The sequence below is a fragment of the Leishmania panamensis genome (genome assembly GCF_000755165.1).
Source record: "Leishmania panamensis strain MHOM/PA/94/PSC-1 chromosome 35 sequence".
In the NCBI taxonomy this organism is placed as follows: domain Eukaryota; phylum Euglenozoa; class Kinetoplastea; order Trypanosomatida; family Trypanosomatidae; genus Leishmania; species Leishmania panamensis.
In genome coordinates, this window is record NC_025882.1 from 1,523,498 (window position 1) to 1,539,185 (window position 15,688).

A 15,688-nucleotide genomic window follows, 5' to 3' on the forward strand; every position below is an offset into this window, starting at 1 on the left:
TGCCCTGCAACGCAGCACCAGCTCCCCCTCTTGCACACAAGCGCCTACCCCTTCCAGAGAGATGCCCACACACCCACCACAACGAACTCCTTCTTTAGCGGCCATGGGTGCCGTGCTATCCTATGCACGTCGTCGTTTTTTCGGTTGTTTGGCGGAAATTTCTTCCTCTTTCTTTCCCACCTACCGCCTTCCCCCCTCTCTGTCTTTCTGACTCTTCGCTCTTCCGCTCTCTCCCTCGTTTATGGGTATGTGCGATACCCCCACGGTAAGTACCTGATGCGCGACCCTTCTCTTTTTTCGCCCCTTTCGCATGGGGTCATCTAAGCGAGGCCATCCACACCGATGTCGCACCAAACCATCTCTATTCGTGCGCCTGTTTCGCTTTTTTTTTTTTATGTTGCTGTTTGTTTTACTTTGGCGTTTTTTTTTAGTGTATTCGCTGGTTGTTCATGCACTCCCTTTCGTTTTCGGACTTCACCCTTCCTTGCACTCCCCCTCGTTCACATTGGCTCTCTCTTTTCTTTCTGTTTTTTTTTTTTCGTTCGCTTGTTCTCTCGTTCTTTCCTTCCTACCTCATCTATTTATATGACCCTCTCTGTGTCTTCAGAGCTGTGGGAGGGAGTGAGGTAGCTACCCCCGTCCTTGTGTGGCCGGAACGGCGACGAGGATGAAGGCATGGTTATTTTTGTGTGTATGGTTGCCTGCTCGCTGTCTCCCACTTCTCTGATGTTTCTTTTCTTCGTCAAGTTCTCGTGCGTGTGAACACCTTGCCATCGATGCCTCTCCCCCTCCCTTCATACGTTGCATGTTGCGATGATGTTTTGTGGGGATGTCAACAACCCACAAGACCCCTTTTACTTATCTGCTGTCGCGCTCCTCAGCCCCATTCCTCCTCTTCTGTAGAGCCAAACTGTCCTTGGGGCTCCCTTTTCCAATGTGTGTGCGTGGCGCTCTTTCTGTGCTTCATTGCATCTGGCAGCTTTCCCCCCCCCTGCCCCGACATCTTTTCTTTTTTTTTTTCCTCTTTTTTTTTCCTTCCAAGGCATCGCCACTGTGTACGAGCGGTGTGCGCCGTCATATTTATTTTTTGGAGGGAGGGGGAGGGGGACGGGTGTGTTGGTTGTCGCCGTGGCTATGGGAGTACTCATGGGGGTTTCCCTCTGGCCACGGTAATTGTTTTCATTCTTTCAGCGGCTCGGACGTCTTTGCACGCATGTACACTCTCTCGCCTCTTCTTTATCTCACAAGAGCAGAATATATTTCACCCGCACGCTGATGGGTACAGTTGATCGATGATTACAAAGTGCGTTGCCTTTTCCTCGATATTTCCCGCATGCACGGGTGACAGCGAAACAAGCCAAGAAGAACAGCGAAAGGAGTGCACATCAGGAGTGTAACGGAGGAGTCCTTCTGAATATCAAAAAGTGGAGAGCTCGTGGAGCAGAAAAGCCTTTGCTTTCATTTAGGATGCCTCCCCCTAAACTACACCTGGTGCGGGGAGGGTATTCATACACGCGCACCCACGCACGAGAAGGAGAGAGAGAGCGGCAGTGCTTTGGTCTTTCGCCTCTGTCTCTCGGCCTCTCCTCTTTCACGTGCACTTACCTTCCTCGCACGCGCCATCCTCCATTTCCCTCCCCCTCTCCAAAGACTGAACGACGTCTTCTCAGCACAGACGCCTTCGCTTTGCTTCCCTTCTGATTTTCTATGATCTTTATTAGTTCTTGTGGCGCGTTTTCCAAGATCCAAGTTGCCTCGCTGTACTTCACCCTTTCTCCCTCCCCTTTCGCTCTACACCTTGTGTCGGAGGGTCAATTAGCTACAGCGCACACGCACACACACACACACACGCCATTTGGTATAGGGCACCACTGTCGTTCTTTGCCTTGTCTTCCGTTCACGAAAATGCTCTTCATCCGCTTTATTCTGCTGGTGCTGATTCTCCTTTTCTTTGTCATCGCCTTCATCGGCACGACGCCGTTGCCCCTGTACTCGAACAAGATTACGAACTACAACCAGAATGGTAAGGTGGAGGTGTCGCTGTGGTTCATTAAGGTGGGAACGGTGAGCGTGACGGGCGAGAACGTGACAGAGGTGCCGACATCTTATCCGGTCCGCATTAACTACGCCGGCTGCGAGGAGTTCCGCTCTGTCTTCCGCTCCATGCAAGCTTTCGCGATTGGTGGCACTGTCTTCGGCTTCTACGCCGTGCTTGTGTCCTGCTTGCAGTGCTTCTGCCGCCTGAAGGTCAAACTGCCGCTGTTTATGTTTCTCTTTCTCGCCATGCTCTGCGAGCTGTGCGTCATCGTGATTGCCGGCGTCGCGTATGGCAAGGAGTTCTGCCCGAGCCTGGCCACGGACGGCAACCTCACAACCATCATTTTCAAGGGCGCGGGCTACAAGCTCGACAGTGCCTTCTCTCTTCATGTAGTTGCGCTGGTGGGGTATACGATTTGCCTCATCATCACCCCCTTCACCCAGCAACTCTGGTGCGGTAAAGCTTAAGTTCTTGAACTGCGGGCGATGAAGTTGGTAGAGCGACCACTTCGAGATAGCGCGGAAGGAGAAGTAGCGAAAGCATTAGTGAAAGAAAAGAAACACACATACAAAATGGGGAGGGGTTGGAGTTGCGAAGAGCTCGTGGATCCTGGCAGCTATACGTCCTCGTTGCATGTGTCTTCTCCTCCTCATTTCCTCGGTGTGCAATCTCTGCTCTCTACCTCTAAAGAGGGTCGCCCTCGTTTTGGACGTCCTGGTATTCTTCTTCTGCCTTACTTCTCTCTCAAGTACTTTCTTAGATTTTGATTTAAAAAAGTGGAGGGCAAAGCTCTGCAGTACCACGCCTTTCTACATGCCACTGGCACAGAGACACAGACACCGAAGGGGTGCCGTCGAATCACACCCCGTTGTGTACTCTACGTCAGCTACGCAGTTTTTGTGCAGCTTCAACTCGTGTTTGTGTAGGTGTATGTATGCACAGATATATATCTATATATAGTGCTGTGGCTTGAGGTGGATGGGTGCTGGCGCGACTATGTATAGCTCTTTTCGTTGTTGTCGCTGTGTTACATTCTTGTTCGCATTTACTTTGCTGTACATAGTGCAGCCTTGGATGCGCCAACCTCTCCTCTCCCCCCTCTACCCTCTTTTCCTGTGCAGCGGTTTGTTCTCTGCCGCCTCGAGGCGTGTGAACTCGCGTGCGTGGCTGCATCACTCGGAAAAATTTGACGTGTCATGCAATACGGTGTCCTGCAGCACACACACACACACACACAACCATGAGGAAGGCGGCACAGACTCACCAACAAGCAGCACCAACGTTTATTCTATGATGTACTCTCTGCTCACTACCCCTTTCACATCCCGAGCCAAGGTCACGTAAAGGGGCGCCACGTCATCGTTGTCATTGTCATTGTCTTTTCTGTTGCCTATTTTTTTCCCTGACCATATTTGTCTGGTTTCATTGGCTTATATGTTCCTATGCTGTCTCGTAGCCGTTGCCCCTCCCGTGTCCTTTTCGTTTTTCTATACTTCTTTATGAGCGGCAAATACCACTGTGCCTTGACAGCGGCTGTACGTATATGCAGTTGTGTGTATGCTATTCCTCACCATTTGTTTGGCGCGCGCGAGGGGGGTTGTTCTTGCATCATCTGCTTCTCTTTTTTGTATCTCTCTCCTGTAGGTGATGTGCGCCCGATGTTGTGCTGTGGACACTCAAGAGGGTGTTGCGCACGCGGGCTTGTGCTTTTGGAGATAGGGCGCCTAACTGGTAGCTGTGTTGCCACGCACATTGGTTCAACGCGACAGCATGTGTGAAGATTTTTTCCTTCTCTCGGTAGCAGCTCTGTTGTGCTTCCTTTTGTTTTTCTTCCTTTGCCCTTTCCGCTTGCCCTGCCTCCTCTGTTTGTGTTCATGTATACAAGCATATATACACATCTATACGTATTGCTTGCTTTAACTGCTGCTGCTGCTGTGTGCTCCTCTTCTGGGCGAGGAAACAAAACAGGGAAGGAAAGCATAACAGCAGCATCACGCAACGAGCAGAGTCGACGAGCCACTCAAGATTGCTGCCCATCCTCTTGCACCCTTTCTGATGTATTGGGGACTCTCTCTCTTTGTGTTGTTGTTGTGTGCAGCGTAGGATGCTACGCGCTTTTTGTTTGTTTGTATGATTTGTTGTTGTCGCTTGAATATTTGTTTGTTTGTTTTTTTTCCTGTGCACATCTCTTCTTCTTCTCCCCTCCTCCCCACCTCACCTCGCCCTTGCCTATTTCCTTTCCTTTTTTTCCTTTTGTCTTCTCGATCTCGTTGATTTCGTTGTACTGTTTTCTTGGTCGTTAGGGTCCATGTCCGCGAGCTGGGGAGGGGAGGCTATCTGGTTGTACTCGAATCCTCCCCCAAACTACCAACTACCAACCCCACCATTAGCATCTCCCCGCCCAATTCTCCTCCTCCCTCCTCCTCCTCCTCCTCCTATGGTCCTTGTCTCGCTTCTGGCATTCCAGGTGTGCACCACGCAGATGTAGTCTCCCCAAGCGCCAATATCATGGCATTTTCCCAAGATCGCCAACTGAGAAACACAGGTGCGAGAGCAGATGATCAGGAGGGGGAGGGAAGGAAAGAGAGGGTTGAAAAGAAAAAGTAGGGAGTCTTTTTGGATTGCGATGTAGCGCCTTGGCTGGGTCGTCGAAAAGCAACTCGTCCTTCATGCTCTTTTAGCCCTTTTGGCTGCAGTCGTGGCCTGCAGGAACACGCACGTGGCACCTGTCGGCGCATCTCTTTCCCTCTCAGATGCCTTTTTTTTCCTCTCGTTGTAGTTTTGAGCCAGCATTTGTGGAGAGAAAAGCGCAGAGAAAATCTAAAACGAATACAGTCGACATGAACAGAAAGCCACAACGAAGAAGGAAAGGCTAAGCGTGTGACAGTAGAAGCCAAAACTGCAGCGTCGCAACGAAGGGTCAACGACAGTGAGCAATAGCTTTCACTCCTCCTTCACTTTCTCGTCCTGCTTCAATACCACAGTATTCCTGCGCTGTGTAGAGATCGCATACATCACTGCTAGAGGACGGGAAAGAAAGCGCTGGTAGGATGGAGGGGACGGGAGAGTTGGAAGGGAGGAAAAGAAGCACATTAGTCTCTCACACACAAGCGCTTTTTCTCCTTGATACTTGAGGGGTCCAAGCGAGGGAGGAAGTGACTGCATTCAAGCTGGGATCAGATTGTGGCTATGTACTTGTGTGTGTTTGTTGTACTCTTCATCGAAGACGGAAAGGAAGGGGAAGCGGTGATCCGAAGAATGTGGTTAATCCGCTGGCTTTTTCATTCTTACAGTCATGCACTCCTCCACCCGCTCTCTTAACGGTGTCTCTCTGTGCGTGTGTGTGTGTGTTTGCAACTCATTCTTTGCTGTGCTTTACTCCCTCGTTCTCTCCTGAGTAATCGGAATGCTCCATGCAATCTCTCACGCGCTTGTTCTCTGTCTTGTTTTTTTTCTTTCCCCACGTTGCGGCACCCCGCACCCCCTCTCACCTTCTCTCTCCCTTGCTCGCTCTCTCCTTCTCCACACATGCCCCATTATTCATATCACTGGTACGCAGGGAGGGGAATACAGTGCAGCTGGGGGTAGGGGAGAGCGCTTAGAGAAACGGGGGGAAAAGGAGAGGATGGGCAGTTGTGGTCGCGCATGTATCAGGCGTCTCTCTGTCGGTGAAGGTATGTTTGGGTGAGTGCGACAGTGGGTATAGCTGCTTGTTTCTTCCTTGTGGGGGCAGGAGCAATATCATCGACCCTTTTCTCTTCTTCAGCGGGCAAATACACAAAGCTGTAAAACGCCAAACGAGGGCCGCCGCCGTGCCTGGACAGCGGTAACGTATGCAAGAGGCTAAGGCAAAGCCACGAGGTGGCTTTGGTGTGGATGCGAGTGTACTAGCACAGCTCTGTACAGCTTGTGCCACCACTAGCCCCTCTTTCATTCCGCTGCGGCTAAACCATGGAACCCTGTCGCGTGTGGTTTTAACAGAGAGGGGCTGGTGAGCGAATGCGTGTTGTCGCCATTGACGCCGGAGGAGAGAAGCTGTTCTTGTACTGCCTCCGCACCACCCGGCCGAGGTGCACAAGCGTTTTACCCTTTTTCACGCAGTGCTGCTGCAAAACTGGTAGTTGCCCAATACAGGCGTGTCAGTTTGTCGTTGCTGGGCTGCCTAACCCCACCATCATGTGCTTGGTGTCATCTTGTTCGGTCCACTCTACACCTTCTTTTGCTCCTCTCCATACTCCCACCATTCACCATAATGGTTGTTTCTGGCTGTGCGTTACCTCCTGCGCTGATCCATAGAAGTATCTCTCTGGAAGACAGCAGCCACTGTCATCACCCACGACATAATCATCATGTCAGCAGCTTCCAGCGAAGCTAAAGTGCGGACACCGACAGAGCAGCGTCAGGTACACTACATCTCTGATAATGTGTACACACTCGGAACGCTCAGTTGCGCCGTCTGTGGCCAGGCTTTCCCGATCTACACGAACGCGTGGCAGCGCAGCACGTGCGACTGGTGCGGAACGCTGCATGAGCCAGGCACGTACTCAGCGTTTCAGCAACATCTTCGCACCTCGTGTGGGACAAGCGGTGGTATTCAAACGAGCAACAAGGTGTGCTCCCTGGACACCAGCGCGGCTCTCTTTTTCACCGAGAAGGAAGTGGGTGCTGCAGTGGAGCACATTCGCCAGACCCTAGGTGACACAGCCGGTGCTGGTGGCTCCTCATTCTTTGGAGTGGCGCCCGGCTCCACGGGCGGAGTCACACGTGCCGGGGTTACCGAGGTGGACAATCGCATTATCGAGGAATCCTTCTGCGAGACGTGCGGTATCCACCGCTCTTGTAAAACCTTTGCCCGGCAAACGCGCAGCGCTGATGAGGGTCAGACCATTTTCTTCCAGTGCACAGCGTGCGGTTCGGAGTGGCAGCAGAACTCCTAAAGGGTGGAGCGTGACGCTCCCCCCTCTTGCCCAGTCGCTCACGTTCTCGTGACAACATGAGGTAGGGGACCGAAAAGTATCCGTTTTTCTCCTCGTACGTTGCCCCCTCCTCTCCTCTCTGTTTTCTGCATCGGTGTGTGTGTACTGTGACTAACAGGAGTCTCAACTGTAAACTATCTCAGCGTCAGTGTGATCATGCGTCCCTCACATCACCACTCGTCGTTGCTGAGCAAGGCTAGGAAGAGATGCCAAAACAGAACCTCTTTCATGGAGGATAACGGCTAGCAGAGACGTCTGCCAGTTGACCTTGTCCCCCATCTCTTGCCAATCTTTAACCTTCCTGTGCTACCCTTCACTCTCCCTCTCTTGCTACTCTGAGCCCGCGCATGCACAACGCACTATACGTGCGCCGCTGCTTATTTTTTTTGGCCACACACTTTTTGACTCTGTGTCTGTGGGTTTTTTCGTTTGTTTGGTTGCTTGCAACTTCTCTCTTCACTGGTGTATCACACCTGTGTGTGTGTGTGTATCTGCATACATGAACCATTTTGTGATGCCAAATAGCTGTCGTTTACTCTCTCTCTCTCTGTGTGAGCGTGTGGTCACCGGTGCTGCAGTTTGAACCGGTGAGTCGCCTCGCTGCTTGATCGAGAAGATACGAAATCGATTGTGCGTGCACTGAAGAAGAGGTCCACACTTTTTGAGGGGATTTGCACTCAGCCTCATCTAACAAGAGAAGCAACTATCGCAAGAAGGTGTGTCTCCTCAGATGCCGATGATGTCAGCTGATGAATCTCACAGGGCCTCTGCAGCTGCAAAGAAACCAGCTGCGGCTCCGACTTTTTCCCCGTTCCCGCCACGCCCGGCGAGAGGCGCCACGGCGAGCGCCATGGCAAAGAGCAACATGCCGTCTTCCAGCGCAGCTTCGGGGGTGGCGGCTGCCGCGGCTCCGTCGAAGGAGACGCCCAGTAAGGCGATGGATCTTGACCCCACGACCGCGTCGCTGGAGTGCGTGCTGCAGATAGGCCAGCCGACCTTTTCTACGCAGCTAGACTTCATCAAGGTAAACCGCGCTGTGGCCTCGCTGGAGCGTGCAGTGGAGCGACTGGAGCTGCTCAGCCTTCTAGATGCAACGGGCCCCACCCCCGCCACGGAAGGAAACCACAAAAATGCGAATGGTGCGGTAACTGCGTCAAATGCGACAGCTGTGACCTCCGCGACGACAGCTATCTTTCACCCACACAACTCATCGCGCGGACCAGCCGTGCTGACTGGCATCAGCCACGACGCGAGCGTTGCAACTGCGCAGAAGGTGGCGGAGGTGCTTGCAGCCACTCAGGAGCAGCGTGGCTGCGGACGTGCGTCGGTGCTCAAGTTGCTTGCGGAGCAGCGAGTGCTGGAGCGCCGCTACGGAGAGCTGCTAACCCAGGCTCAACCAACTGTGTCCCTCTACCCTGGCGAACCGCAGCTGTGTTACCAGTGCTTTGCCCAAGCCGGCGACCCGGCGCAGGCAACTCTGCAACGGGAGCTTGCGTTGGTGTCTAATCGACTTCGAGAAACGAATCGTCTCTTGTGTACACAGCTTCAGGACAACCCTCAGGACAGGGATAACTGGGCAAAGGTGTGCAATGAACGACAGGAGCTCACAGCATTGCTGAGAGAGTTGGCTGAAGAGCTGACAGTAGGATACAAGGAAGCTTTTCAGCAACGGCAAGGTCGACAGCAGCAGCAGCAGGCAAATGTCGTTCTCGATGGTGGTCTTCAACGAAGCAGCACCCCTGGCGGTATTATGGAGGGCGTGCGCTTCAGCTGTGCAACATCCAACGGGGACTTTCTCAGCCTCAACAGCAATGTCACCAGTGCCCCTGGACTCGCCCGCAACGACAGTAGGCAGTCTTCCACGATTGGTGGCGGACCCATCTCCACTGAGAGCGGGTCGCGGACCTCACCCTTTCACAAATGTTTTGGCGGCACTTTGCAGCGGCATCGCACGTCGCGAACGACTCAGCAAGGGCCGCGCATTCCGCTCACTTCCTCTTACCAGCAGTTCGCCGTGAAGATTCTGCAAGAAGAGGCGTCCCAGCGCTGGGCTGATGACATGCTAGCCAAGGAGCGCGCGCTAAACCAAAATGTGAAGCAGCTGCAGGCGGACCTTGAGCGGGAGCGTGAGCTGAAGGACAAGGAAGTTGCAGAGCGCCTTGCCCACATCTCGACATTGAAGCTGGAGCTACGCAAGCTGAAAGCCTCCTTGCAGCAGCGCAGTGAGGCAGCCAAGGCCAGCGGCGAGGCGGCCACGGAAAACCTTCAGCGCGAGGGTGCCGCCGAGGTGCGGGGGGTTCGTCAAGCGACTCAGCACAATGAGCAGCTGCTCACCATTAGTGCTACGGCGCACGATACATTTAGCTCGTATCTGCGCGAGCGAACTGCCGCAATGGACACGTTGGCTAGTGAGTGGGAAGCCAAGACGCTGCGTGAGCTCAAGAAGAAGGAGGCGGCAAAGATTGATGCGGAGGGGAGTCGCCAGGCGTGTGCGCAACGTCTCACGGACCTCCAGCACGAGCGAGACGTTCAACAGGAGCTCAAGGAGCAGCGCGACTCCGCGCAAAGGGCTGAGGAGGACGATCGAAGGCGATCTGAGGAGCAGCGAGACGCCGAGTACGCAGCAGCGTCCGTGCTGGAGGCCGCTCTCAAGGCGATGATGACGCGACAGGCACTTAGCAAGCTGCAGAAGGGCATCAAAAAAAAGAAGAAGGCGTCAGGTTAATCTCATGTATGCCACTGCCAATCCTGTCAAGGCGCGCAATCCCGATGCACGGGTGTTCTTGCGTGGGTATGAGTTGTCTGTCCGTGTGGCGTGTGGAGTGTGGAGTGTATGTGGCGTGTGGCGTGTATGTATAGAAGGGGTATCAACAATAACGCCCGAAGCAAGTCCTCTGCCACGAGAGGGTGCGACTGGGTGTATTCCACATGTAAACGAGGTGCTTTTCTTCTCTTTTGTTGCTCTTGTCCCTTTGTAACGAATGGGCGTGTACACCGGCGTCCTCTTCATCGCTTTTTCCCCCTTTTCAGCCAGTGTTGCTGTTGCCATTGTTTGAATGCGGCACGTGTCTAAAACTGGGTGACTTTAGAGAGAGGTGATGGTGGTGGTGGTGTGTGTGTGTCTTGGCACGCCGTCAGTGTCTCCTGCTCAATGTGCATACACGCGCACACAGACGCCACTCACAGGCCAACAAAAAGTGCAGAGCGAGAGGTGGACTATGCAGCCTTTTCTTCACTCGTGTTGTCATCTTCACGTAACAAGCGGAAGTGTCAGAGAAGCTCGTGAGGCACCTCTCGTACTTCTCTTCGTGATGCACTGAAGACAATTGCAGGAGGTGAGGAGGAGTACAAAAGGGCCTACTGGTGTATGGACAATGATGGCGCGGCTCAGCTTCCCTCATCTCGGCGCCACGGCGACGCTGCTCTTGGAGCCATCGCTTCGGGGTGTCAGCAGGGCGTAGTCTGCCTAGGAGAGCGGAAGACGGGTGCGGCGCCTCCGTTACCTCCCTCCCCCCACCCACACGCACACAGACACGTTAGCTCTCATGTAGCAGTGTAATTCATGCGCACTTTTGCAGAACAGCGCACTCCTCACAAGGGTGCCAATTTCTCGCCTTCAATGTCCGATTCTGTCGCTTTCGCCCTTGCCGTTCCAGCCACGTTCGCTGTCTATGACAACGGCTTGAAGGCAGTCACCATTAAATAGCGACACACATAGCCACGCACAAACGTGTCAGGCAGCCGAATCTGCAGGTGTGGATTAAGTAGAACGACGAGTCTGCCTCCTCGCACCTGCAGACCGGTACTGCCCTTTCTCCTTTTGTGGTTCTCGTTGGTCAAAGCTGTATGACTGCCCGTTGAGACCGTATCTCTCCTTACTCAGAACCATGCCCAGGAACAAGAGACCTCACCAGGTGAAGAGGGTCGATGGGGCATCCAGCGGAAAACGAAAGCGGGCGATCGTTTCGCCATCTGCGGCCCCTCATCATCACACTCCTCGGGCACAGAATGCGGAAAGTACACCCGCTTCCCCCAAGTCCATTGAGGATGTTGCTCGTCTCTTCATCGGGGTGAATAGCAGCAGCAGCTGTGGCAAAGCATACGAGAACACTGAGAGAGCCAGCGTGCAACTGAAGAAAGCAAAGGGTTCGACAAAACGACTCCGTGAAGATGTAGAGAACGACACAGTGGGCAAACGCTTACCGATGAAACGGCACAAGAGTCCCACAATCGGTGTATTGTCGTCGACGGCCACGATCACCACCATGACTGAGAGGAAGACACGCAGGCCGCCCAAGGCGGCAGGGAGGAATGAGGATGATGACGACGATGATGTCGAACTGGCCAAGGCTGTACAGGCGCAGACGCTAAGCTTCCTGCAGCGCTTGAGCTCGAAGAGTAGCACAGCCTTCTGGGGGTTACGCGACGTCGCGCAAGGCAAGCGATGCACTGCAGCAGCAACAGCGGCTACCGCTACGTCATCTCTCTCCTCGTCCTCCTCACCCTCGAGCAAGAAGGCCGCGAAAAGCAGCGCCAAGGGGACGAGGAAGCTGCTCGACGACGGGAAGGAGCTATGGCGCGTTGGCGGTCCGTACATTCCCTGTTATCAGGACGGCGACAGCGATGGGGGTGAACGAGAAAGTGGGCATACCAGCGGATCTGAATCAAAGAGTTCGACGAGCAGCAGCGAGCCGTCCTGGGTGACAGACAGCAGTGAAGATATGGATGACGGCAGCAACGACGACGGGAACTACGCCGAAAAGAGCTCTCCTGTCGCCACTGGTGCTTCCAGCCGACGCGGGGTCGCGGGGGCGCGAAAGCAAAGCGGTGGTGGCTGCCTTTTTCAGGGCGGTGATGATGGCGTCTGGGACGATGATTGATGCCACGAGAGAGCCATGGAGAAGAGCACTTCTGGAAAGACCAGTGCATGGTCCACTGATGGGGGGCGAGGGAGCGATCATGTCTGTGCGTGGGTGGTGAGAACTTCCACTCACCGCTATGGGAGCGCTTCCTTACTGAAATCGGTCATTGGGCCGCACTATACAAGCAAAAAAAAAACGAAAGGACGTGCGGATGCGTGTCATAAGCGAGATGCGTGTTAGAGCAGATGAGTTAGTAGAAAAGTAACACTCCTATCTCCTGCTCCGCCCACTCTCACCCCTGTGTGGCTGTAGTTGGAAGCGCAACGCGCAGATCACGAAGAACGGTGTGTTGCATATGAAGAGCGATGCGCTTTCAGATTTCGAATCGGGCATGTATGTGTGAGGACTTGTCTTCAGCCTTGCTTCTCTCCCTCTCCTGTATGGACTTGGCAGCACCAGCTTTGTCGGTTCCATTTCCGCGTTTATTATTATTATATATATTTGTTTCTGTCCGGCGTATGAACTCCCCTGAGTGTTTCGCTCGGTGCACTGCGTCATCTGTCATTTTCTTCCTCACCTTCCAAAGGACCCCCCCTCACCACCACCACACACAGGACTACATCGACTGCAGCTACTCTTATCGAAGCATCTGCGCTAGCACCAGCAATTGCATAATTGCCCGCGTACAGCGTTCCTCTATTTTTGTTCCTTCACGGTAGTCTCCCTCTTATCACTCACCGAAGTCCTACTCAGGAGGAATCACGCGTACACACGCTCTCCTTGCCCATTTCATCTACACTGCTGCACATTCTTCCAAAAATGTCGTCTCCCAGCAACTTCAAGAAGCTGCAGGTCATCTCCACCTCCAAGGACTTCCGCAAATCCACCTCCGTCGTTGAGGCGCAGCTCCCGGAGGAGTTACCGGAGGGAAAGGTTCGGGTGTCTGTGAAGTACGCCGGCGTTAACGCGAGCGACTTAAACTTCGTGAATGGCTCGTACTTCAATAACACTCAAGCACCCTTTGACTGTGGCTTTGAGGCGGTCGGCACGGTGATGAAAATTGGCGCTGGTGTCACCAACGTGAAGGAGGGCGACCACGTCGTGCTAATGCAGTACGGCTGCTTCGCTGAGTTTCTCGACGCTCCTGCGGAGAGGTGCATACTGGTGCCAGAGCTGAAGCCCGAGTATATCGTGCTTCCTGTCAGCGCTCTCACAGCCGCCGTCGCACTTGGCGAGGTGGGTCGCGTGAAGAAGGGCGACGTGGCGCTGGTGACCGCGGCGGCCGGTGGGACGGGTCAGATTGCGGTGCAACTGCTCAAACGCGTCTACGGCTGCACGGTGATTGGCACCTGCTCCTCCGAGGAGAAAACCGAGTTCCTCAAGCGCATTGGCTGCGACCACGTCATCAACTACAAGGTGGAGAGCCTCGACAGCCGCCTGCACGAACTTTGTCCGAAGGGCGTGGACGTTGTTTACGAGTGCGTCGGCGGTCATGTCTTCAACGATGCCGTGCGCCACCTTGCTGTGCACGGTCGTTTGATGATAATTGGCTCAATCTCGAGCTACAAGAGCAGTGAGGCGATTCCCTCTTTTCCTCCTAGCGGGACCTCACTGACGACGTTACTCCTGGTCAAGTCTGCGTCTCTGAATGGTTTCTTTCTCCCACAGTTCCACGAGGTCATTCCGCAGTACATGGCAAGCCTGCTGCAGTACGTGAAGAGCGGCCAAGTGCAACTCTTCTTGGACAAGAAGGTATTTCATGGATTGAGCAGTGTCGCGGACGCAGTTGATCATCTATACTCAGGCACGAGCTACGGCAAGGTCTTGGTAGAGATCCAGTAGTACTGAAAGAGCGGGAGTAATGCGTCGCATGCGCGGTGCGTGTGGGGAGCTCGAGTGCTTGAGAAGCGACGGGCAGTGGTAGGAAAACAAGCAGGGCTTTTTTTTTCCGTGCATGTGTAGGTGTTGGTGTGTTTACTCCCATCTGCGAGATGAAAAGGCAGACGAAGTCAGTCACCGCAAACGAAAGCGCATAGGCAACCTACGTCCCCGCCTGCGTTACCTCTGACATCAATGCCCGTGAACTGGCGTATATTAGTCTAGCGCCTCCCCTTACCTTGCCTTCCCTCACGCGTTTCGCCGCATCGTCGTTGTGCCATCTTTCCTCCCCCCACACACGTTCGTATGCTGCTCGAACCTCAGGTGGTCTGCGTGCATGTGTGTGTGCATGTGTGTGTGTGTTTTAGCGCATCGCGTTGTACAGGCTGTAGTGTTTTCCAAGTGCTTGGGTGCTGGCACGCGCGAGAGCTTCTTCCTCCTCGCCTTATAGACACCGGTACACGCACCCCGCCGCATCTTATGCTTTCGATTGACACTTCTCGTTCTCTTGTGTTTCGTCGACTGCGGTGACTCAGTGTTCGCCCCACTACCACGACAACAACAGCCACAATAACCAACCAGTCTCCGTAGTCCTTCTGTGTCCCCTCAATGCGGCTCTACGCACGTTCTTTCTTCACCCTTTCTACGATACTCTGACACTCTCTCTCTTCTCCATCAGCCCTGTTACCTTGGCCACGAGAGGTCCGGAGAGATACTGGTTGCAAGAGAGTTGTCACAGGTGTGTCAAGAGTGACCCCAGGTGAAATCAGGACTGCAGAAGGCGATGGCGAACGAACGCGTTTCATGTGTCCGTTGCACGAGAGCGAAGGTGCGCTACGAGGGTTGGGCGAGGCTAGCATTTGTGAAGGATCCCTGATACTGGAAAATCACAGGACAGGGTTCATGCACATTCATGCGCAGAGAGAAACACGTAAGGTTGGCAAAACAGGTTTGTCGTTTCTCTTTAGAGAGGAGAGGTAGAGGCCTCAACACGGAGTGCGTGTTCCTTGAGTGAACGCAATGGTTCCCCTTGAGAAACGCACCCAGAGAGAGGATTCAAACGCGCTCGCGCGATGGTGCTTTCCAGGTCGTTTTTTTTTTTCTGCGTCCGCTTCCTCCTCCCTCCTCCTCCCTGGCAGCACAGGAGTGTCAGTAGAGCCACTAGCAGCGCTGCCTCAGTGTTGTTGTTATTTTTTTGTATTGCATTCTACTCTCTCTTGCTCTTCCCCTTTTCGTCGTACGTCTTGCTGCACTTTTTTCTCCCAAACGTAACAGTCCCTCTAACACACATACACACATACACACACGCATACATACATACATACATACGCCCAAGGGAAGCCAAATCCATACTTCCCCATCGCCTATCTTCCGGTCGGGATTCAGACGGTCTTCCCATTCCCTCTCTTGTTTCTCACTTACCGCCGTCGTTATTCACGCTGCGCCCCCTTTCCCATCGCTGAGCTATGCATACAAGCCCACAGGTGTCGACCTTTTGGAAGTAAAAATATGGTGAATGGAGCACGCAGACACACGATAGCGAAAAAGAGGTAATTGCGTCGAGTCACTGCAAGTCGGCTGAGCTGGACTCGCCCGATCGTGGAATAGTTGGGAAATCGAACGAAGACTGCAGGGACAAGCTGTAGGGGAGACATCGTTATCAACAGTCGTCTGCCTTGTGTTGCTCTTCGAATTAGATTTGTCTCTTTTTTTGCGTGTGTTTTGGTTGTTTCTCTGCTATCTGTTGAAGTTGCACCGCACTCGACATAAACTGCGTCCCTATCCGGCAAACGTATATACACACCCGAAGTCCCTACACACGCCAAGCCTCGCTTCATCCCCACCCCCTACCTTCTGTTGACCGTTGACGGTGCTTGGGGCATTTTCCTCTCGTTTCGCAAGGTGGGCGTCCGCACATTTTGCAGGAGGAGTCT

At 53.7% G+C, this 15,688-nt stretch overlaps 5 protein-coding genes across 5 annotated transcripts; all 5 read left to right on the forward strand.

The window, feature by feature from the left end:
* Positions 1-1,905: 1,905 nt before the first annotated feature.
* Positions 1,906-2,505, forward strand: LPMP_354250 (hypothetical protein; the record flags this gene model as incomplete). Its single annotated transcript, XM_010705056.1, has 1 exon — positions 1,906-2,505. One exon carries the CDS (start codon positions 1,906-1,908, stop codon positions 2,503-2,505), a length of 600 nt encoding a protein of 199 aa, XP_010703358.1.
* Positions 2,506-6,387: 3,882 nt separating this feature from the next.
* On the forward strand, positions 6,388-6,975 carry LPMP_354260 (transcription factor S-II-like protein; the record flags this gene model as incomplete). Its single annotated transcript, XM_010705057.1, has 1 exon — positions 6,388-6,975. The coding sequence occupies one exon, from the start codon at positions 6,388-6,390 to the stop codon at positions 6,973-6,975; it is 588 nt and encodes a 195-aa protein (XP_010703359.1).
* A 769-nt stretch (positions 6,976-7,744) lies between these two features.
* LPMP_354270 (hypothetical protein) lies at positions 7,745-9,739 on the forward strand (the record flags this gene model as incomplete). The annotated part of the gene is made up of 1 exon (XM_010705058.1): positions 7,745-9,739. The coding sequence occupies one exon, from the start codon at positions 7,745-7,747 to the stop codon at positions 9,737-9,739; it is 1,995 nt and encodes a 664-aa protein (XP_010703360.1).
* A 1,162-nt stretch (positions 9,740-10,901) lies between these two features.
* LPMP_354280 (hypothetical protein) lies at positions 10,902-11,894 on the forward strand (the record flags this gene model as incomplete). The annotated part of the gene is made up of 1 exon (XM_010705059.1): positions 10,902-11,894. The coding sequence occupies one exon, from the start codon at positions 10,902-10,904 to the stop codon at positions 11,892-11,894; it is 993 nt and encodes a 330-aa protein (XP_010703361.1).
* Positions 11,895-12,695: 801 nt separating this feature from the next.
* On the forward strand, positions 12,696-13,718 carry LPMP_354290 (oxidoreductase, putative; the record flags this gene model as incomplete). Its single annotated transcript, XM_010705060.1, has 1 exon — positions 12,696-13,718. One exon carries the CDS (start codon positions 12,696-12,698, stop codon positions 13,716-13,718), a length of 1,023 nt encoding a protein of 340 aa, XP_010703362.1.
* Positions 13,719-15,688: the final 1,970 nt, after the last annotated feature.